The following is a 22,756-nucleotide window of genomic DNA, read 5'->3' on the forward strand; positions in this document are numbered from 1 at the left end:
GGAGTCATGAAAATAGCTGTGCCCTATTTTTTAGTTACATGTACTGTGACCGGGGCCCGGTCACAGTTAGCGTGCTGTAAAACAGACTAGCGGGCTGGTCTGGAGACAGTCGCAACCCCGTACACTCTGCACATAAGACCACTCATGTAGGCACCAAACAATGATACGACCGCCGCGCTGTCGATCAGCGTTGATTACGTGTGCTGTAAAAGAGACGAGAATCTATATTTTTGGTATATATATTTCGGAATCTATATTTTCGGTATATAAAACAAATAATGACTGCTTGATATTCGGAGAACAGTTAAAATTATGTAGGCCCTCGGTGATGTGAACACCATGACCATAATGCCCTCAGCTTCGCTTCGGGCATGGTTACGGTTTTCACATCACCTTGGGTCCATAATTTTAACTGTGCCCCTCATAGCAGTCATTATTTCTATACTATGAACGTACCCAACATATCCAAAAAAAAAAAAAAAAGAAAAGATGGAGTAAGAACAACTTACAGTTAAGATACCCATAGTACCGCTGCAATCTAATAGGTAGCTCCTGTGACATTGAGGGAGGGGGTATTTCATGAAGCGTTTGGTCAGATTTTTTTTTCGCACGGACAGACACATAAGCTACACAAATTATTTCATCTGATTGACTGAAAGCAAGATCGAAGCGCTCTTTTGTATTAGAAAAGAAAAAAATAAGAATATGCTGCCAATCCAACTATTTTGATAATACCACTCCCATTTTCAAAGAAAAGAATTACATTTTTACACTGTATGTTTAAGTATGTCACACACCTACTTCCTTTTTCATTTGAAGCATTCTTTACCTACAGTACTGATATCCATTCTTACCCCACACGCCACTCATCCGACTTTCATCTCAATAATCCTAGATCTCAGTTAGATCATAAATTACTTGGACACCATGGTCCTGACGTAGGGAACTCGTCACCTGTCACACTTCAAGTATGGTGAACGAGACATTGAAATCAATAGAATCATATAAAAGAAGGTGTCAAAGCAGAGGGAAATGTCTCCTAGAACAGATTTTTAATGTGACTTATTAAAAGATAATTCGCGCCACTGAGAAATCGCGAGTTAAAGCTGACTGATTTGCTTCACCGATATTCGCTCTGGAACAGCCGTCTTTTTCGAGCCCTAAAATATGACGTCACGAAATGAACGAAACCCTTTGTACGAGTGCAGGGGGACATCGAGATCACCATTCATAAAGCACGTATTTCTTGGTGAGCGGATGCAATATCTGGCCTGTCTTTAGTCGCATCTGCTTTCTCGGCTGAGACAATAAAACTTCCAATTTTTACCTATTGTACGGACAGACTTTGAGTTTGACATCGAGAGTGAATTGAGTGATGACAGTGACAATGACACTGATAGTGACAGTGGCAAAGTCGGGATGGTAGAAGAAGCGAGGGAGAGGCAACGGAGCCCACTGTGTGGACGGAGTGCGTCCGGGTTGTTGTGTGTTGTTATGGTGCGCCAAATGGAGCCGTGTCTGGTTCTGTTACAATATCACTTCCCCGCTAATAATTGTGTCAACAACAAAACACAAAAAACAAATAAAAAAAAAAACAGAGGACTCGTGTAATGATGTTGATGCCCATGATTTTTACATTAGGGCAACATTGTGCATTGATTTTGTACTGAATTCCTGATTTTCATATTGCTTCTATAGTACCGAACATTATTTACTTTGGCTCACCATAGCAATAAACCAGACCGTGTTCGGCATAAGGGCTGCGCTTGTAGGCCTATTGTCCAACTGATGCTAAGTTTGACTTTCTTGTCCGTTTGCACTGCCGTGCCCGGCCGCGCTTTTAATTCAAACCTTTCAATATTTTGTCGTAGTGGCGCTCTGCTTGTAAACAAGCGTAATCGTTCGGGCAAAGGCCTTTGCCGAAGGAAAAATCCTTTGCAGGACAAAACCACCTTTAACTATACTAGCTTTCGACGTTGAGGGGGTTAATATCCTGAATAGCGAAATAGTATTGGCAGAGGGTTTGGAAGCCAGACTAAAATTGGCCGCGCAATTGGCCCATTTTGCGTTTACACTGAGAAAAGGCCGGGCTCGGCCGCGGCCGAGACCTCCTCCAGAGCGAGGCCAAATGCGAGGCCAATTTTGGCCCCGCATTTGGCCTTTTGCGCGTTTACACTGAAGCGGGGCTGGGCCGAGCCGCGGCCGAGCCCAGCCTCAATTGCGAGGCCGGGCCGCGCAATTTTGTCCGTTTACACTGCCGGGCTCGGCCGCGCTTTTAATTCAAACCTTTCAATATTTTGTCGTAGTGGCGCTCTGCTTGTAAACAAATGCAATTTGGTATTGTCTGGTTTTCAGACCCTTTGCCAACTGAATTCCATGGCGACGAAGTCGCCGTTCAGGCAAAGGCCTTTGCTGAAGGAAAAATCCTTTGCAGGACAATACCACCTTAAATTATACTAGTTTTCGACGTTGAGGGGGTTAATATCCTGAATAACGAAATAGTACTGGCAGAGGGTTTGGAAGCCAGACTAAAACTGGCCGCGCATTTGGCCCAGTTTGCGTTTACACTGAGAAAAGGCCGGGCTCGGCCGCGGCTTGGCCACGGCCGAGACCACGACCCCGTTTACAGTGCGGGGCCGGGCTCGGCCGCGGCTCGGCCGCGGCCGAGCCCGGCCTCAATTGCGCGGCCGAGCCTCGCAATTTTGACCGTTTACACCGCTGGGCTCGGCCGCGCTTTTGCTTCAAACCTTTCATTATTTGGTCGTAGTGGCGCTCTGCTTGTAAACTAACGCAATTTGGTGTTGTCTGGTTTTCAGACCCTTTGCCAACTGAATTCCGTGGCGACGAAGTCGCCGTTCGGGCAAAGGCCTTTGCCGAAGGAAAAAATCCTTTGCAGGACAAAAACCACCTTACACTATGCTAGTTTTCGACGTTGAGGGGGTTAATATCCTGAATAGCGAAATAGTACAGGCAGAGAGTTTGGAAGACAGACTAAAATTGGCCGCGCATTTGGCCCAGTTTGCGTTTACACTGAGAAAAGGCCGGGCTCGGCCGCGGCGAGTCCACCTCCGGAGCGAGGCCAAATGCGAGGCCAATTTTGGCCTCGCATTTGGCCTTTTGCGCGTTTACACTAAAGCGGGGCTGGACTCGGCCGCGGCTCGGCCTCGCACTGTAAACGGGGTCATAGTCCAGAGCGAGGCCAAATGCGCAGCCAATTTTGGCCTCACATTTGGCCTTTTGCGCGTTTACACTGAAATGAAGGCCGCCTCGGTGATGATGTTACTTTGTATTGACAATGTTAAAAAAAATCCCCTTTTTAAAGAGTGAAAACTGTGCACAAAGGTTAATAGGAAATACAAATTGAGGCAATAAAGTTATCTCTTCTGATCTCAGCTAATGATATTTTATTTATCTTTGTTTTCCTCTGTTACGTAAACAAGCGAATTGATGATTCTATCAATATTACAGGTATAGAGCGTCATAAGAAGAATATTGAGAAATCCCACAGAAAATACGCAAACTTACACAGTGGGTGGTGCATAGAGGTTGTGATGTTCATAAACTTGCAGCTCCCAGACTGAAGACAGCTAAAGGAGTTTGGCGATGGGAAATCCACACAAGGTTGGCCGACTCCGTTAAATCCATTGAATCCTGGCGTATTTGGCCTTATATCTCTGCACTGTGAGCATGTGATGCCACTTTCTGTCGTATTAACTATTGACGAAGAAAGAAAGGGGGCACTGAACTACATGACATTTATACATCGATACCTAGGACAATAAACAGAAGTAATGGAAAAGAACTTAACACTCAGAGAAGGGAGATTTTGAACACACCTTGTGGACTATTCCAGAGATGCCAAGTTCAAAAAACTTTTATGAGTGAGACTTTTATGACTCGGCGTCTCGGTGTTCGCGCGCATGCGCACGCGAACGAGGAGGGTGACCCCCTCCCATGGTAGGGAGCTTTTGTAAATTATTAGCTCTTAATGATGCGATCTGGTGCATACTTAAGTGACTATTTTTTACTAATTTTGAAAGGCAAAAGGGAAATACCTTCAATTGCAACTATCACTTTAATCCTTTGAGCTATGCTCCTTATTTTTGGCCCAAATTGCAGACTTCACCAGAGGCGTGAGAAAAATGGGTGCCATGCGTGAGAGCGTGAGACAGACCCTAAATGCTTGAGTCTCACGCAGAATGCCTGAGACTTGGTAGCTCTGCTATTCTTAAAAAGATAGTGTACGTGCATTTGAAAGCCAATGTACGATTTGAAATAAGTACATGTACTGACGATGCACAATGTTGAAAAATGGGGATGAAGGCGTTTATGATTTTGCAGAGTGGGAAAGAAGAAGATGATTTTGTGGCTGCTTTCTACAATTACTTTAAGTTAACACTAAACACTCCTAAAAAGTGTGAACTGTCAATGTTTAGTGAGTAAGACAAATTGTCAACTCTGCGTGACATCCTTATCGAGCAGCTTTCCGTTTGCTTTGTATACAAAGTTCCAACAATTGTCCCTTTTATTAATACTAGGGAACAGATGAAAGTGATTTGCTCAGGGAAAGCTCCCCCCAACCCTCTCCTAAAAGAAAATTACTCTTGTTTCAGACCTAGAGAGATCTGAAAAAAAAAATCAATTCATTTCAATTCATTTTATTTTCATACTTCTCATTTATGAATATTACAACAGATATAATAATACAAGTTACATGTATTTTACCTTGTAAACAATGTGCAGAAAACAAACAATATACTAGGTGTTTCAAAAAACATTTCCCACTTATGATTCTTAATAATTCAAGAACTATACCCATTAGATAACACTGTCATTAATATGAATGATAGCTGAATAGTGTACAATTTTGTTAAAGGTGGTTTAAGTATGAAAGCATAAATCAGTTTCATGAAATCCATGGTTAATTTCACAGTTAGGTTCCAGATTTTTCTCTATTTTCAACCCTCTTTACAAACTTTCACTTTGCACAGGGGTCAATGGGTGTGTATGGGATTGTGTGGTAACACCCTGACAATGGTCCTGAACAATGGCCAGGGTTTGAATGCTTCATGATTTATTCTTGAGAAATTCCGCTATCACAACTAGTCTTTATTCAGCCTCTGGCAGTGTCTGTGTATAGTCAAACGGCTGCTGAAACTGTCATTGAGTCGCGACAGTGCTCTCCCTACTTCTGAAAATGAATTTACAATGAAAACCTGTTCTGTCGTAAACATGATGACAGGAAGCAAAGAAGATCAATTTGAGTATACACTTGTGTATATGGAGCCTTGAATAAACCTGCTGTGAAACAAATCGCCCCAATGAAAAATGCTGCTAAACTCTTTACCAAAAATGACCTCTTTTTATCGAAAAAGCAACAAATTTGTAAGACTTTTAGTAGACAGTTGCATTAAAATGAAGAACTTTAGATCAATTATGCTTATTCATATTCCAAATTTAGTGATATGTGAATCAAAATTTGAAAATAATTGCCAGCTAGAATGAAATGTGGTGTTTGCAAGCACATGGAAAGATGTGCTTACTTTTTCCATGTGCATGTATTTTACCCTTTACCGTGCATGAATTCAGACTAGCAGTGCCGAGGGCAATCGACATGAATTATTGATTAAGCATTCATGTGCCTGGGAGCGCGAGACTGACGCCTAGCCAACAGGTTGTTCAGGCATTCCCATTGTTCAGGGCCATTGTCAGCACACACTCACATACACATCATTGGTTCCTGTGCAAAGTTCAATTACAGAGGGTTAAAATTTGACCAAAATCTGAAACCTTAAGCCCCCGTTCCACTATCACGATTTGGACCCCGATCTGTCCCGATCTAGCAGATCGGGAGAGAGCGGCAAAAGCGTACGGGGATCGGAAGCATCGTAGCAGCAGCGTGTAGAGGTCGGGGTTGGAGCGGGCAGTTTTTCAGATCGGGAAGAAATTTTGAACCGGTTCAAAATTTCTTCCCGATCTCCCCGATCAAAATTGACATATTTTTAATCGTACGGCAAGCGGGGAGAGCGTAGTGACAGCGTAAACGCAGCGGGGAGAGCGTAATGACGGTGTAAACGCAGCGGGATGAGCGTAACAAGGTCTTTCTGAGCGTAGTAACATCGGCACAAGAACGGGAAGTAATTTAGCTGTAATTTTCGAAGAAGAAGAAGAGATGAAGAAAAAGAAGAGAAGAAAGCCGCGAAGCAGCTACCCAAAAGGCGAAGAAAGAGAGACTGCACGTGATGCTGAAAGAGGAGGAAGAGGACATAGCAGAATTTTGAAGAATATGAAATCATCTACAACTGGAGGAAGACGGACTATAAAAGCAAGGACATCAAGAAAAATCCTTTGAAAAATCAGCACGTCTTTGTTTATACAATGCATTGCTGCAAAAGAACCGTGAGTTGAGGAGGCTCTTCAAGTTCAAGTTCAAGTTGATTTATTTCACTTCCAACAAACAAATAATAAAAAATACAAAGAAACGCTCATATACACAGACGTCATGAAATCAGTACCACAATGCGATGAACAGAATAACATTGTAAAAGAGATACAGGCAAATTATTAACAGAGATACAAATAACAGTTACGTCACTGTGGTAAATGCATACAAAATATTGCTGGAAATGGAGGGGACTGCTAAAAAGCAGAGCTTGTAGTATTAGAATGCAGTCCCCTCATAGAGAAAAATATATAATTGCAAAATACAACAACAACAAACTTCCCTAAGAGCTCTAAGCGGTAGCAAAAAAAAAAAAAGACAGACAGAGTAATACACACATACATGCACACATACGGACGCACATTAACAAACACATGGCGGCTCTCTTGTAAGGAAAAAATTGATGAGAGGATAGAAAGATATAGTAGTGAAGAAGGTAGCAAGTCCAAGGTGGACAAGAGGGGGGGGGGGAGAGGAGAGGGGAATGATGGGTCATAACCAGGGCACTGGAGGCACAGAAGCACGGGCTCGCTGATGAAGAAAGAGTAGTGAGAACAACGAAGCAACAACAACTTTGAAAATCAAAAGTAAAAAAAGAAGAATGAATCTTCGAGGTCCACAGTATATTTCTTCGGTTCTGCATGCTAATAAGTTGACTGACTGCTGACCCACAGTCGAATCGGGGTACATCGGGGCACATCGGGCACTTTTCAGCTCTCTGAACGGGGTAACAGCGTGATAAGATCGTATAGATCGTTCAGAGCGTAGATACAGCGTGCATTGATCGGATAACATCGGCAACATCGCACTAACAGCGTAGCTACATCGTTCTAAAGCGTACCGGCAGCGGCAGAGATCGCAATGTCTAATTCCCGATCATCGTAGTAAGAGCGTAGCAAGCACTTGGTAGTCGTAACTGCAGCGTACTTAGAGCGTTCTAACATCGTACTGTGTCCAGATCGGCTCAGGTTTTACCCGATCCTTCCCGACCTGAGAAAATTGTCAAATCGTAGCGAGAACGGCATAGTGGAACGGGGGCTTTACTTCAAAATCAATCTTAGATTTAATGAAACTGATTTATGCTTTCACATTCAAATTACCTTCATCAAAACTGTACACTATTCAGCTATTACTCATATCAATGACAGTTTTATCGGATGAATAGTTTTTGAGCTTTTAATGATCAAAAGTGGAAAATGTTTTTTGAAACACCTAGTACATAGTGATAACACGTTTTGGAATTATAACTGGTCAAAATCGAAATAGGGTTGAACAAAGAGAAATACGATGGGACCTACATGAAAGCTAGCTTTCAGAAAATAAGAAAAACATTAAAATTCTTTTTTTGTGTGTTTAAACCAAATAGAGCGTTGCAACGGCGTAGCCAGGATTTCATCTTAGGGGGGGGGGGGCGGTTAGTCTGCGAGGGAGCGAAGCGACCGAGCCCGAGCGAGCGGAGCGAGCGAGAGGGGGGGGGGGGGGGTTGTGGGAGGGGGGTGTCCCCCCTCCCACGGTGAGAACTTTTTGCATTTTGATGTTGTAAATGGTGCAATTTGATGCATGTTTTTGCGCGTTTCATCGACGTGAAACAGTAACACTTGTTTAAGGTAGCAGTATATTTTGATGTAGATTATCATTGAACAATTTGCCTATAAAATGGTATCATTTAAATAATCTTCTTGTACTAATTCTTTTCACTGAATATCATGAACGCGACTGAACACGAGCGAGCGGAGCGAGCGAAGGGGGAGGGGAGGGTGTGGGAGGGGGGTGTCCCCCCTCCCACGGTGAGAACTTTTTGCATTTTGATGTTGCAAATGGTGCAATTTGATGCATGTTTTTGCGCGTTTTATCGACGTGAAACAGTAACACTTGTTTAAGGTAGCAGTATATTTTGATTTAGATTATCATTGAACAATTTGCCTGTAAAATGGTATCATTTAAATAATCTTCTTGTACTAATTCTTTCCCCTGAATATCATGAACGCGACTGAACCCGAGCGAGCGGAGCGAGCGAGGGGGGTGTCCCCCCTCCCACGGTAAGAACTTTTTGCATTTTGATGTTGCAAATGATGCAATTTGATGCATGTTTTTGCGCGTTTTATCGACGTGAAACAGTCCCACTTGTTCAAGGTAGCAGTATATTTTAGCATAGATTATTATTGAACAATCTGCCTATAAAATGGTATAATTTGAATACACTTCTTGTGTTAATTCTTTTCACTGAATATCACGAACGCGACTGAACCCGAGCGAGCGGAGCGAGCGAAGGGGGAGGGGAGGGTGTGGGAGGGGGGTGTCCCCCCTCCCACGGTGAGAACTTTTTTCATTTTGATGTTGCAAATGGTGCAATTTGATACATGTTTTTGCGTGTTTTAACGAGTTGAAACAGTCCCACTTGTTTAAGGTTGCAGTATATTTTGATGTAGATTATCATTGAACAATTTGCCTGTAATATGGTATGATTTAAATACACTTCTTGTATTAATTCTTTTCACTGAATATCATGAACGCGACTGAACCCGAGCGAGCGGAGCGAGCAAGGGGGAGGGGAGGGTGTGGGAGGGGGGTGTTCCCCCCCCCCCCTCCACGGTAAGAACTTTTTGCATTTTGATGTTGCAAATGGTGCAATTTGATGCATGTTTTTGCGCGTTTTATCGACGTGAAACAGTAACACTTGTTTAAGGTAGCAGTATATTTTGATGTAGATTATCATTGAACAATTTGCCTATAAAATGGTATCATTTAAATAATCTTCTTGTACTAATTCTTTTCACTGAATATCATGAACGCGACTGAACACGAGCGAGCGGAGCGAGCGAAGGGGGAGGGGGGTGTCCCACCTCCCACGGTGAGAACTTTTTGCATTTTGATGTTGCAAATGGTGCAATTTGATGCATGTTTTTGCGCGTTTTATCGACGTGAAACAGTAACACTTGTTTAAGGTAGCAGTATATTTTGATTTAGATTATCATTGAACAATTTGCCTGTAAAATGGTATCATTTAAATAATCTTCTTGTACTAAGTCTTTCCCCTGAATATCATGAACGCGACTGAACCCGAGCGAGCGGAGCGAGCGAAGGGGGAGGGGAGGGTGTGGGAGGGTGGTGTCCCCCCTCCCACGGTGAGAACTTTTTTCATTTTGATGTTGCAAATGGTGCAATTTGATGCATGTTTTTGCGTGTTTTAACGAGTTGAAACAGTCCCATTTGTTTAAGGTGGCAGTATGTTTAGTGTAGATTATTATTGAACAATTTGCCTATAAAATGGTATCATTTAAATAATCTTCTTGTATTTATTCTTACACTGAATATCATGAATGCTGTCTGTTCAGCAATCAAACAGAAAAAGCATGCACACGAGGGTGTAGATAGGGGTATATCCCCTCCAGCACGAAGGTGATTTTGCGTTTTCAGACCTGAAATTCAGCGATCTGGTGCAAATTTCTGGTGCAATACTTTTTCATCGAAGTGTTAAAATCACGGAATTTAGCTCTTATTCCGAATGTGCACCGTCTGTGTGTATGTATAAAGTCTAGTGAGGTAGAGCTTAGGGGAAGGGGGATTCCCCCGTTTTTAGAATTGAAATAAAGCGATCTGGGTATAGCCACAGTCTACTTCTATGCATGGCGGAAGGGGGGGGGGGGTATAGGGGCGGGCGAGCAGGGAGAAGGCGTGGGCGAGTGTTATCTCCACCCTTCCCTTCCGATGGAGCTTTTGCCTTTTTAAGGTTGAAATTGATAAATCTCGTATAAGCATATTTGATGGAATCAACATTTGGGAAATCACAAAAAAAAACCACTACTGGGGGGGGGGGGGGGGGACTGAGGGAGGAAAGGGTCGATTAAAAGGGGAAATTCCCCTTATACATGAGGGAACCTTCAGTTTTCGGAATATAAGTGATAAGTCTTGTGCACTCACAATTATTCATAATTTTTTTGTAAATCTAAAAAGTGTATAATAAGCTAGGGAAAGAGGCACAGAGGGGGAGGGCTTGGGAGGGGGGTACCCCCTCCCAAGCACGAGAGATTTTGCATATTTTGAATTGAAATTCAACGATCTGGTGCACACTTTGAGTGAAATATTCACAAAAATATCTTATTTGATGAAAGGTTGCAAAGGAGACCCGCTTCATGTGCATGCATACTGACACGCATTTTTTTTCCGCCTCCCAAATCCCCGGTCCAAATCTTAGGGGGGGGGGGGGGGGGGCGACCGCCCCCATCGCCCCCCTGGCTACGCCAGTGGAGCGTTGCAGCTCAACACCTATTCACCACAGAGCTGCCAATCTGTTTTTACTACTTCTTAATCTTTAACAATTCATGACTTGTTTGTGTGTCTCCCAATTTTCCTGAATTTTCACTCATTTACTGCCCTGAATTTTCTGTTTTCATATACAAAACAGTATAAAACCAGCCAGGATGAAATCTCCATTTAAGTTCTATCCACAGATATCTGTGCATGTCCTGTATTATTTTTCAAATATTGTTGGACATGCCAGAAATAGATAACCCTTTCCAGTGACAATTAAATCAGGAATTCAACCAAATCATGGACTTCAATAAATTCCGGGCTTTGGCATAAGAATGTTTGACATCAAATTCGTATAAAAATGAATTGTCATTGTTTTGTTCATCCAACAGAGAGTGTTTAGAAAGAGGGAGTGTGTAACATCAAGAAAGGGAGTTCCCCCACAATGCAGCACAAGTCCAACATGACTTCTAAATTTTTAATTTTCAGAATAATAACTATAACGACATATTTGATCTTTTGATATGTCTTTCATAAACTCATTACGGAAAAACCAAGACATTAGATTTTATAGGTTTTCCCGGTCAATTTCATACTTTTGTCATTCAAGTTCCTATTCCGAGCATTCGATTTCACGCATTCCACGCTCGCAGCACTGAATCAGCAATCAAATTCAAAATCCGGTCATTCGAATTCACTATCCGAGCATTCAAATTCACTATCGGAGCATTCAAATTCACTATCGGAACATTCAAATTCACTATCGGAACATTCAAATTTACTATCGGAGCATTCAAATTTAAGAGAGGAGCACGCATTTCATCAATGAGCAGTCAAATTCATGTCAAGCTGGCGACGGAATCTCGTCGGTCATTCAAATTCGTGAATAGGCAACCATGTTCCAAATAACTGCATTCAATTTAAAAGAAGTCCTGAATTTAGTTAGTTTGGGGTCGTGTATGCATGTGTTTCTCATTTGGCTTTGAATATATTGGGATTTATGATGATTATTTATTTTGCAGTAGAGGTCCACTTGTTCATTAACAATTTTGAACTCGCGTTTAGCAAATATATAGGAATATACAGGCACATGTCCATCGGATTGGACATAAATGGAGGTCCCATGTGCAAGAGAGTCACAACTCATGCACGTAAAAGATCCCACTTCATTTATTCATCACAAAGAGCAGAACATCAAACTGGACCCCATATTATGGAAGACCAGCTTTTGCAGCTGAATATGGGTTATCCAGCCATCTTCTGTGATGGAAAACGAAACAAACAAACAAAAATTAGGCACTGTATGGGCCTACAGACAAGCATAATACGGAGGGTTGGTTAACACTTACGAGGAAAAAAAAAACAAATTTCGACTATATTGCAACTGATACATGGACATTTTATATGTGTTGTTTGTTGTGTATTGCTGTCTTATTGATTTACTTTTGCGGGACTATGCGGGATCATTGTGTGTCAGTTTGTCTTTAAATTTATGAATTGTCATCATGATTATGTGATTGGTGTTGGGGCGTTGGAAGCATGCAGTATCACCAAGAAATATGATTACTAGTCGTTGTGTTGTTTGGATGCACTGCTGATTGGACATTGCAATTTGAAATTTATTGAGATGAAAAACAAAGAATACATGAACAGAGAACAATGTAGAACCTGTAAACAACCATAATTACACTATATGCAAGCCTTTATTGGTTGTGTTGGCCCTTTTCCCTTTCTAAAAAGTGTACTCCATTTTCCTCGTTAAATTGATTGCACGAAGTAGGAACTTGATCGCCTGAAAATGAATTTGAATGCTCCAAACAAGCTCATTGGGACTATCACATGACTATCGCATGAATTTGAATGCACGAGTAGGAAAGTCGGTGCTCGCATTTTGAAATTGAATGCCCAATCATGAATTTGATTTCACGAAAACGAAATAGAACGCCCATAAATGAAATTGATCGCTCGGATTCTGAATTTGAATGCCCGAATATTTTCGCGTGCGTGCGCTGCGTGAATTTGAATGCACATTAATGAATCTGAGTGACAAAAGTTTGAAATTGACCGGGAAAACCTATATTATGAATAGATACTATGAACATAGAGAATATGAACAAATAATATATCAAGCTACAATCTCTACTTTCGACACATAGATAATAAGGTGGGTGATACATCTATAGCGTCAAATTTAATAACTATTACTGAAACTTTCAATAAAGAGCCGTTTTTACCAATACTCTCTGTGGGCATCACTTCGGGCACAGGTGTTTCTAATAGTGACATTTACAGAAATATGTACGATATTAAAAACAAAGTGCACCTCTGCATACAATCTGTTCCATTTGAACTGTCATCAAAATCCTACAACCTTTATCTTTTAATCATGTTCTACCGTAGAAAAACAATGTGCATTGCTTATGGGGGTGGGGGTTAATGCACAATAATCTATTAGCAATAATCATACAAGGTTAATCACACAAGAGTACAAACTCCCAAAGAGCATTTCATATTGAAGATGTTCCTAATACTCGAAATGGCTAGAAAATGCTAACAATCTGTGTGTGTATATATATATATATATACGTGTATATTGCCAGATATGACACCTGTGTGTGGTGTGGTGTCAGAGGGGTAAGTGTGAGGGGTTCGCAAACGTAATGTGGGGGTAGTGAAGTGTGGGGGTGATGTGGCTTGGAGTATTCGGGACGTTGATGGCGCTAAGAACTTGAATTAGATTAATCATTATACAGTACTCGACTTCTCTCTTACATTTTGCCCAAGATCATGCACTGAATGTGTGCGTGCAGTAAAATACACACAAATTATAAAAGCATGGACATACATACAAGACCTGGTGCATAATCACTCTAAAATAGTGCACTTGCATACATACCGTAATTATCCACGCGCTTTCAAGTTTATACAAACGTATTACTGAAAACACACATGTGGATAATGTGCTTCTAATACAGAAGCAGATATCCGTACATGAATACATGTATATCATAATCCGTCCAATCCTAGAAACATGAATATTATTCCTATCATTTGATTTCATTCAACCCCTTCATTCTTGATACTGTAAACATAAGTGAATACTCAATAATCATCAACACTTTTCATAGGTTCTTGGTGCTAGATTAAAACGGGCCCTGTGAAATGAGAAGGGGTGAATGAAAAATTAAGGATCGGCATTAACTCCCTGTGGGCGTAAAGGTGTGTAATTTGGATATCCAGTACGATTCTAGATCGAGTATGATATGGCTTTCCTTCTTTTTGATGAGTTTGATGCCTATGATTTGTACATCCTGAACTGAATTATTTTGTAGGTTAAAGTGCAAGGTGTAAGGAAGGATTTTGCGGCTGGTGGTTGATAATCTCAGAGCGTGTATTGTTTAGGCGGGTGTGCAGAGACGTCTGGGTTTTACCAACGTACTGTAGGCCACATTGAAAGCATGTGATGAGGTATATTACCCAAGATAATTTGCAGTTTGTATGGTCTGTGATGAAGTAGGTTTTCTTTGTTGATGAGTTTGTGAATGTGTGTGTGTCTTGGATGTGCTGGTGCAGGATGCATTTTTTTTTACTTGCATTGGTATAAACCAGGCGTTGAAGAGCTGATGTCTGTAGGCGTACTGTGGATCTCATGGTGAGGTTGGGTGGGGTGGGCTCAGAAAAGTGTGTGAGTTGGTGTTCGTTGATGATTCAGAGCTCTGTATAGGGCGTCCTCATGAATATTGCGTCTACAAGCATGGATATTGTTTGAGTTTGAGTATGTTCTTCATGGTCTGTGGCTGGAGTGTGTTGTTTGGGTAATTTGTCATTCACAAGCATGTCCCGGCGTAGCCTTCTACTACGTCGGGAGGATGTGATGGGTGGCCTTGGAAAGATACCTCGTAGGGTATCGCACTCGCTGATAATGGAAAAATGTATGTGGATGATGCGAAGACGTTGACTGTGGCGGGTGTGTATGTGATAGGGAAGTGTATGTTGTTTGTTGTGGTTCGTTCCTTGTATGAGAGAAGATTTCCCCTAGTGCAATTGTGATCATATGCTCGCGAAATTTGTTGGTTTACCATTTTGGGGTTGTAATTTCTGTCTTTTAGGTGCGATTTTAGTTGTTCCAGGTGATGAGAGGTCTTGTCGGGGTCTGAGCTGATGCGGCGAATGCGTGTTGCTTGGCCGGCTAAAAAGGTCCCGCGTAACCAATTAGTGGTCAAAATAATCGAAATATCCAAGTTTCACGGAAACTTTTTGGGAAATATTTTTTAGACAGCTCCAGATCGAGGTGTCTCATGTATTTTTTTTTTAAATATTTCAAGTCAGGCAATGAAATAATAATACATGTGCACCCATTATCTGGAATCTCCGAAGTCCTCCTGTAGCACTTGTGTAGAGAAAGACTGACAGCGGACGTTAGTGTGGAGATCAAGACAAGTTGACGGTTATAATTATGTTTTGTATGTTTTTATTTCCTCATTAACAGGACAGATCGAAGTGCGCAATCTCGAAGTTGTTCCCCTCTCAGCATCATCTGTAATTGTTTCATGGGAACCCCCCGCTGAGGGCGCAAACCTCGTCACGGCGTACGCCATCCTCATCTGGGATGTTGCCACGGGACAACTGATTAGCTACAGTGTCGAATTGCCGGGCGAACATAGCCTTCTAGTCAGTGATCTCATGGCTGACACAGAGTATTTGATTGATGTAACGCCCCTTGGGAGGAAGATAGTGTCAAGGACCGCCAGTACCACCGTGGTGCCTCCAACAGGTGAGTCTAGAGATTGATGAGGCCAAAGCAGGAAGTCACTTACAAGTACTTAACACACGCTGCTTGTGATTACAGTTTACTATTCCAAAGTTTTATTATGGCGTTGGTTCATTTGTGATCCGAAGGGATCATAATCTGCAGATGAAATAATGCTTTTTACTCTGAAGCTTACTGTAATTATATCATAAACTAAATAAAGTTTATCATTCCGAAGATTCGTTAATCCGAAAGCAAAATAAGGCTCTTTATTTTAAGGTTTGTTAATCAAAATATGATCAAATGTTTGTTAATATGAAGGCTTGTTAAATAAAAGGAGACATACACACACACAGATATGGTTCTTTAATTCTGAAGGTTTGTTTGTACGCACATTACTTCGTTTTCAGATTACCGAAACTCAGAAATTGCGAAACGTTTTACGCCTCCTCCATGAAGTGTCGACGGAGGCATTATATTTTTGGGCTGTCCGTCCTTCGGTCCTTCAATCCGCAATCAATTTTGTGGACAGCGTAACTTAAGAATATTTCGAGGTATCCACATGAAACTTGGCATGTGTATATTTGAGTGAGTATAAGTTGTGCCTATCGAATTTTTGGATGCACATGCTGAAGGTCAAAGATCAAAGAGTCAATGTCAAATAATACAAATTTCACTTTCCCCCATATCAATGCAGTGCATAAATTCATTTTTTGAAACTTAGTATATGTAGGCCCTACTATGAAATAAAATTCTCCAGGGAGATATTCGGGTCAAGAGGTCAAAGGTCAAAGTCATAGGTGAAGAAATAATGATAAAATGTTATTTTTCCCATGTCTCAAATGGTGCAATATATTTTCATGGTCTACGAGCGTCGGAAGCGGGGGGGGGGGGGGGACACAGGGGGCACTTGTCCCCTCCCTTCCCCTATACTTTTTTTTTGGGGGGGGGGGGGGAAGCAAAACAAGTTTTTGACGAAAATGAACAATGCAGGTACTTTTCTTGTCCAAAGTTGTTAATTTCATATCTGAAAATGCAAAATTTGTTTGTTTATTTGTTTTAGTAGTAGTTGTTGCCATGATAAAAGAAATCATGGGCGTACGTTCTATAAACATTATAATAATATCATAAGGATTCAAACCTACGACTTCCTGATCTCCGGACAGGCGTCATCTTCACTAGACCGCCCAGCTTCCGCTCGACCTTGTCGACAGCAAGTTGTCTTTGTAATCCTTACATTATGCAGCGGGTAGTGCTTATATTTATGTCGATGTGATGTAGGGCAATTTGACAAGCGGTTCAAATAAAAACATCTCAACTGAAGGATTTCATTTATTTGAATAAAGATATCAAATACTGGGGAAAATATGAAATTGCTGATGTCTGATTTTCTTTTTTGTGATAAGATGGCGTTAAGATTTGATATTTCATCACACTGTATTTCAGCATACCAACGTGTTGTGAGAATGACTATGTCTTTCAAGGAAGATCATAGTTTTGAATTATAATTGGTTCATCACTAGCAAACATTTGCATTGTTACATTATTCTGGTTTAGGATCTACTATGGCTGCAACTACTCAGAGCTCGCACAGTCAGGGTAAGTAAAATTTGTGATTTCACGACTGACCAAAAAAAAATCCAAAAACTCACTTGTTCAACATGTTCAAGTACTGCAAACGACCACATAAAAGCTCAATTCATCATTATCTATTCATTCTGGAACACGGCAGTCCATATTTTGATAATCACTAAGCTCTATATGGATAATTGTAATGAAGCATTGTATTTAATAGAGAATGGACTAAGTATCAATAAAATTGGTTGATTGCACCAAAATTGTTTTTATTAGAGATGTACATTGTACTTGAGACTACAGAATCAAAACAAAAGTATAACTGACAACCATGAGCAAACAAATAGACAATAAGCCATCACCTCTCCGAACTTCCCGCGAGACTATCGCGACAACACTAACGTGTCGTGGAGTGTCACAGTTCCATCGGGATGTCACCTACACGTCCACTTTGTAACTTTCGACACTGCATTTAGAGACTGGCTTCACATCGGCGACGACCATTCCTATTTTGGACCAGTCAAGCCCTTTGACTTCGACGTTAACTCTGAACGCACGTTGATTCGATTCGTTTCTAATGACAGATCCACTAGCACTGGATTCAATATAACAGTGCAAGCAGATTGTATGCAGGGTGAGCACTTGATTATGTCGTTAACATGATGAGTTCTATTTTCCTTTTTTCTGTTTATTTTCCCTGTCTGCATTCATCCATTCATCAAGCATAAGATTTACAAAGTCCCACTCAGTCGACGGCTTTCCAACTTTGCATATTCCGCTCAAACTCAGAGACCCGCCTAACCCGATCAATAAATCGCCAAATGCCACAGTAAAATGAAAGCGTTTCTCGCGATTCCGTTCCTCTTGTCAATAGTTTGCATTTTATGTGGCGATTGACTAGCAAGAAGTGTTTCATGTTGGATTTGTGAGCAAATTCTAAGTTTATGTCACTGTTTTGTGGGCAAAAGTAATATATTTACGGTAACATAGCTACTGGGCATTTTAGAGAAAAGCAATTATAGATTTGTCATAGAATTTACACCGATGCAAAGCTTGGCATTTTCTTTACATCTTTGCACTTGCAATTACATGTATTCGTGTTCTATGACCAATTATTTGTTGAAATAATGATAAGTGAGCACGAATTTAGTTATAATTACAACTAAAATACAGTATTAACTGCACACAATATTTTGAGATAGAAAAACAGGAGAGTACTCAAGTGGCGCGGCAATGGTTTGTTGAGAAAGCACATCAATTGGATACTTTTACAATGAGAAAGCTTATGATTGTGGAAATAATATACACGGTAAACCATGACAAGGTATAGCGGCAAGATCACAATAGTCCTACATATTGAAGTGTTACAGGCCATTCCTAAGTTTAGATATACTGACTCTATGGTGGCAATTACTATGGGAACTATATTTGTTTTTAGTTATTTGCACATTATATATATATATATATATATATATATGTATATCTACCCTTTTTAACATGACAGCGATACTCCACAGAAGTTAAGTTTTTCGTCTCATACGTTGTATATAATTTTGTTAATAGGAACATCAAATGATGAATGATATTTTCTTAACCGTAGAAAACCTTTGCTATCGAAATTCAACTTCCTTAACTTCGATCCAAATCTTCGAAATCGAAACATTTGTTGTTGTTTTTCAGTATAAAAGTCATAAATAAAAGTGTGGTTATTTTTGCTGTTAAATCTGCAGGTGCAGGCACAACCGAGCAACCATTGGTCCTGGACACAGACGGTGAATGGTTTATAATTATACAAGTTATAATGAAATTAATTATTAATTTTTCTGCTTCCAATGTTCAAACAAATCTCAAGAGGTTAAATGCTCTATTGATGAAAGTCAAAAGTAGCAATCCAATCATACTTTCCAATATAATGTAATATTCTCTGTTTAATCTATAATCTGTTTGATGCTTTGTTATTGTAGCCAATCATATTGCTCTTGATATACGACCTGTCTGTTGTGGTGTTGCAAAGGAACACTTCTATTAGCCCCACTTTGCATTCTAGTCCAATTTTCTTTTGATTCAGTGCTTCAGACGTCTCAGAATTTTTTTTTTAATGTTAATATTAATTTACAGTTAAGTTGCATTCATCTTGCATTGTCAATTCGTTGAGACGTTCTAATACTGCTTTTCATCTTTTCAGGTGGAAACGTCACTCTTGTTCCCGGGTTGACCTACCGCATCGCCTCACCAAATTTCCCAGGCGACTATGATGATAATTCAGATGTCCTGTGGTCAATCAATTCTCCTGCTGGATGCTCACTCAACGTGGAATTTCTCAGTTTCCTAACGGAAAGTCCCTATGATTATGTGAAAGTAGGACCTGGTTCGACTCAGGCGGATGCAACAGCAGAGGAAATGAGAATCACGGGAGACCGTGAAACGCCGTTTGACGTTATGGTGAATTCGACGTCAGCCTTTGTGTACTTCCACAGTGATGTGTCCGCAAGATACTCTGGTTTCAGGGCTGACTTGACACTCCAGTGCCAAGGTGAGTTTCGAATACATCAGCTGCAAACGGATGTGAAATTGAAAACATGACAATTATTAAAGCTGTAACGGATTTCCGAACAATATCATAACCCGCAGGCACGCAGTTTGATATCTCAACCCATCTGAATTCCGTTTAAAGACGAAATGTGGGCAAGGAAACATACTGCGAATATTGATGTACCTGTGATTCAATATTTTGAGAAAGCATTGTTGTTACTTCCTTTCTGTTTTATAACCCCCATAATAGCTTCTGCGTATAACAAGTGTAATAAACAACATTTCTTGAAAAAAAAAACAACTAGTATATAAAAAGGCATAAGAATATCCGTCCCAGGGAAACAAATACAAAGAAGATAAAAAGAATTGTCGGTATCTGAATTTTGTAATAAGTTGAAGTTAAATTTTGACACTATTTGAACACAGCGGCGTGTTTTGAGAGTGACAAAGTCTTGAAAGCTTGATCACGTTTGAGTTCTGAATCGGTTGGCATTCTGCACCAATAGCAAACATTTATATTGTTATATGATTCTTGTTTAGGTTCAGCTATGGTCCCAACTAGACAAAGCTCGCACAGTCAGGGTAAGTAATATTCAAGATGTCATGACTGACAAGCTCTGGATATCCAAAAGTTTTCTTGTTCAAGTCCTGCACACGACTACGTAAAATTATTATGTACTCATTCTGGCACATAACATTCCACATGACATTTTAATAATCAGTAAGTTATCATAAAGGTAATTTTACAAAGTCTTGTATTTACCAAAGAATTGACTAAGTGTTATACAAATTAGCTAACTGCACAAAAATTGTTCCCAGTGTAGATGAGACAATAGCTGAGATGACAAAGTCATAAGAAAAATAAAACATAACTGATGACCATGAGCACACCAAAGGGCCAGCGGAATGTTTTCAAAAGAGGGGGCGGGGGGACACCTCAGGGTTTCACGAGCTAACAAGCAAAAAATAACAATAACAAAAAAGGCATTCAGCGCAACTTCTGATGCCACTTCCGGGTTTCTTCAGCTAACAATTATACAAGTTTTAATTGAATTGATTAATCACTATTCTGCATAAAATGTTCAAACAGTTCTCAAGAGCTTAAATGCTCTATTAATAAAAATCAAAGGTAGCTATCCAATCATACTTTCCAGTATAATATAATATTATCTGTTTAATCTATAATCTGTTGGATGTTTCGTTATTGCAGCCAATCACATTGCTCTTGATATACGACCTGTCTGTTGTGGTGTTGTAAAGGAACACTTCTATTAGCCCCACTTCGCATTCTAGTCCAATTTTCTTTGGATTCAGTGCTTCAGACGTCTCAGCATTTTTTTTTTATGTTAATATTAATTTACAGTTAAGTTGCATTCATCTTGTATTGTCAATTCGTTGAGACGTTCTAATACTGCTTTTCATCTTTTCAGGTGGAAACGTCAGTCTTGTTCCTGGGATGACCTACCGCATCGCCTCACCAAATTTCCCACTTGACTACGATGATTCGTCAGATGTCCTGTGGTCAATCAATTCTCCTGCTGGATGCTCACTCAACGTGGAATTTCTCAGTTTCCGAACGGAAAATACCTTTGATTATGTGAAAGTAGGACCTGGGTCGACTCAGGCAGATGCAACAGCAGAGGAAACGAGAATCACGGGAGACCGTGAGACGCCATTTGACGTTATGGTGAATTCGACGTCAGCCTTTGTGTACTTCCACAGTGATGGGTCCGTAAGATACCCTGGATTCAGGGCTGACTTGACACTCCAGTGCCAAGAAGGTGAGTTTTGAATACATTAGCTGCCAACGGATGTGAAATTGAAAACATGACAATTATTAAAGCTGTAACGGATTTCCGAACAATATCGTCACCCGCAGGCACGCAGTTTGATATCTCAACCCATCTGAATTCCGTTTAAAGACGAAATGTGAGCGAGGAAACATACTGCGAATATTGATGTACCTGTGATTCAATGTTTTGAGAAAGCATTGTTGTTACTTCCTTTCTGTTTTATAACCCCCATAATAGCTTCTGCGTATAACAAGTGTAATAAACAACATTTCTTGAGAAAAAAACAAACAAGTATATAAAAAAGGCATAAGAATATCCGTCCCAGGGAAACAAATACAAAGAAGATAAAAAGAATTGTCGGTATCTGAATTTTGTAATAAGTTGAAGTTAAGTTTTGACACTATTTGAACACAGCGGCGTGTTTTGAGAGTGACAAAGTCTTGAAAGCTTGATTACGTTTGAGTTCTGAATCGGTTTGCATTCTGCACCAATAGCAAAAAATGTATACTGTTATACGATTCTTGTTTAGGTTCAACTATAGTTCCAACTACCCAAAGCTCGCACAGTCAGGGTAAGTAAGATTTAAGATTTCATGGTTTACAAGCATTGGATATCCAAAAGTTTTCTTGTTTAAGTCCTGCACACGACTATATATATATATATATACGTAATATATCAAGCCATTATTATCTACTCATTCTGGCACATAACATTCCACGTGACATTTTAATAATCAGTAAGTTGTCATAAAGGTAATTTTATAAAGTATTGTATTTACCACAAAGAATTTACTTTAAGTGTTATTCAAATTGTTTTGTTGAAATATTTTTAAAGCATGTTGGACTGTTTTCATTACCAATGTTTCAATACGCCTTCCAACTTTGACATTTCTATAGACCAACTACGATGTCACACTTTACCCCCACAGTCCCATTTCTCCCTTGCGTCGCACTTTACCCACGGGTGGGTCAACTTCTCCCCACAAATAAGGTTCTTTTTCTTTTCATTAACTGCAGAAAATTGAGAACAGTGCCACCCCCAGCTTACAGCTCTTTATGTAACCTACCATAATTCATGAACCTTCAAGCCCGAAAGGAAATGTAATTATCTCTTCTATAAAAAGATAATTAAGAAGAAAATCGGCGAACTTGAAATAATGTCCCGCTTCTCCCCGCTCTCCCGTACTCCAGAACTTCAAAGGTCCAGTTTACCTTTGGGAGCAGTGAGTTTAAAAATGTTCAAGATATCACTTTTGATGCATATGTGTAGGTCTGTTGTATCATAAAACATCCTACCATAAAAAAATGCAATAAAGCCTAAACTATAAAGAGATATCAGTATTATCAGTGTATATCAGATATCAGTGTAGACTGTCTAGTCTGGAATCATTCTTATGTTATACCATTTTGACAA

General features: G+C 40.2%; 1 protein-coding gene across 1 annotated transcript in view; it reads left to right on the forward strand.

Annotated features, from left to right (window-relative positions):
• The window catches only part of LOC139708449 (uncharacterized), a 99,268-nt gene that overhangs the window by 51,182 nt on the left and 25,330 nt on the right, over positions 1-22,756 (forward strand). The window contains exons 9-15 of the mRNA XM_071620399.1: positions 15,183-15,467; positions 17,001-17,042; positions 18,749-18,790; positions 19,204-19,551; positions 20,091-20,132; positions 20,981-21,331; positions 21,873-21,914. Coding sequence (XP_071476500.1) covers positions 15,183-15,467; positions 17,001-17,042; positions 18,749-18,790; positions 19,204-19,551; positions 20,091-20,132; positions 20,981-21,331; positions 21,873-21,914 — 1,152 coding nt within the window. The remainder of the gene's footprint in view (positions 1-15,182; positions 15,468-17,000; positions 17,043-18,748; positions 18,791-19,203; positions 19,552-20,090; positions 20,133-20,980; positions 21,332-21,872; positions 21,915-22,756) is intronic.

This window comes from Diadema antillarum, unplaced genomic scaffold, assembly GCF_040938485.1.
Source record: "Diadema antillarum isolate AM-2024a unplaced genomic scaffold, OU_Dant_1.0 seq00001337_RagTag, whole genome shotgun sequence".
NCBI classification, from domain to species: Eukaryota; Metazoa; Echinodermata; class Echinoidea; order Diadematoida; family Diadematidae; genus Diadema; species Diadema antillarum.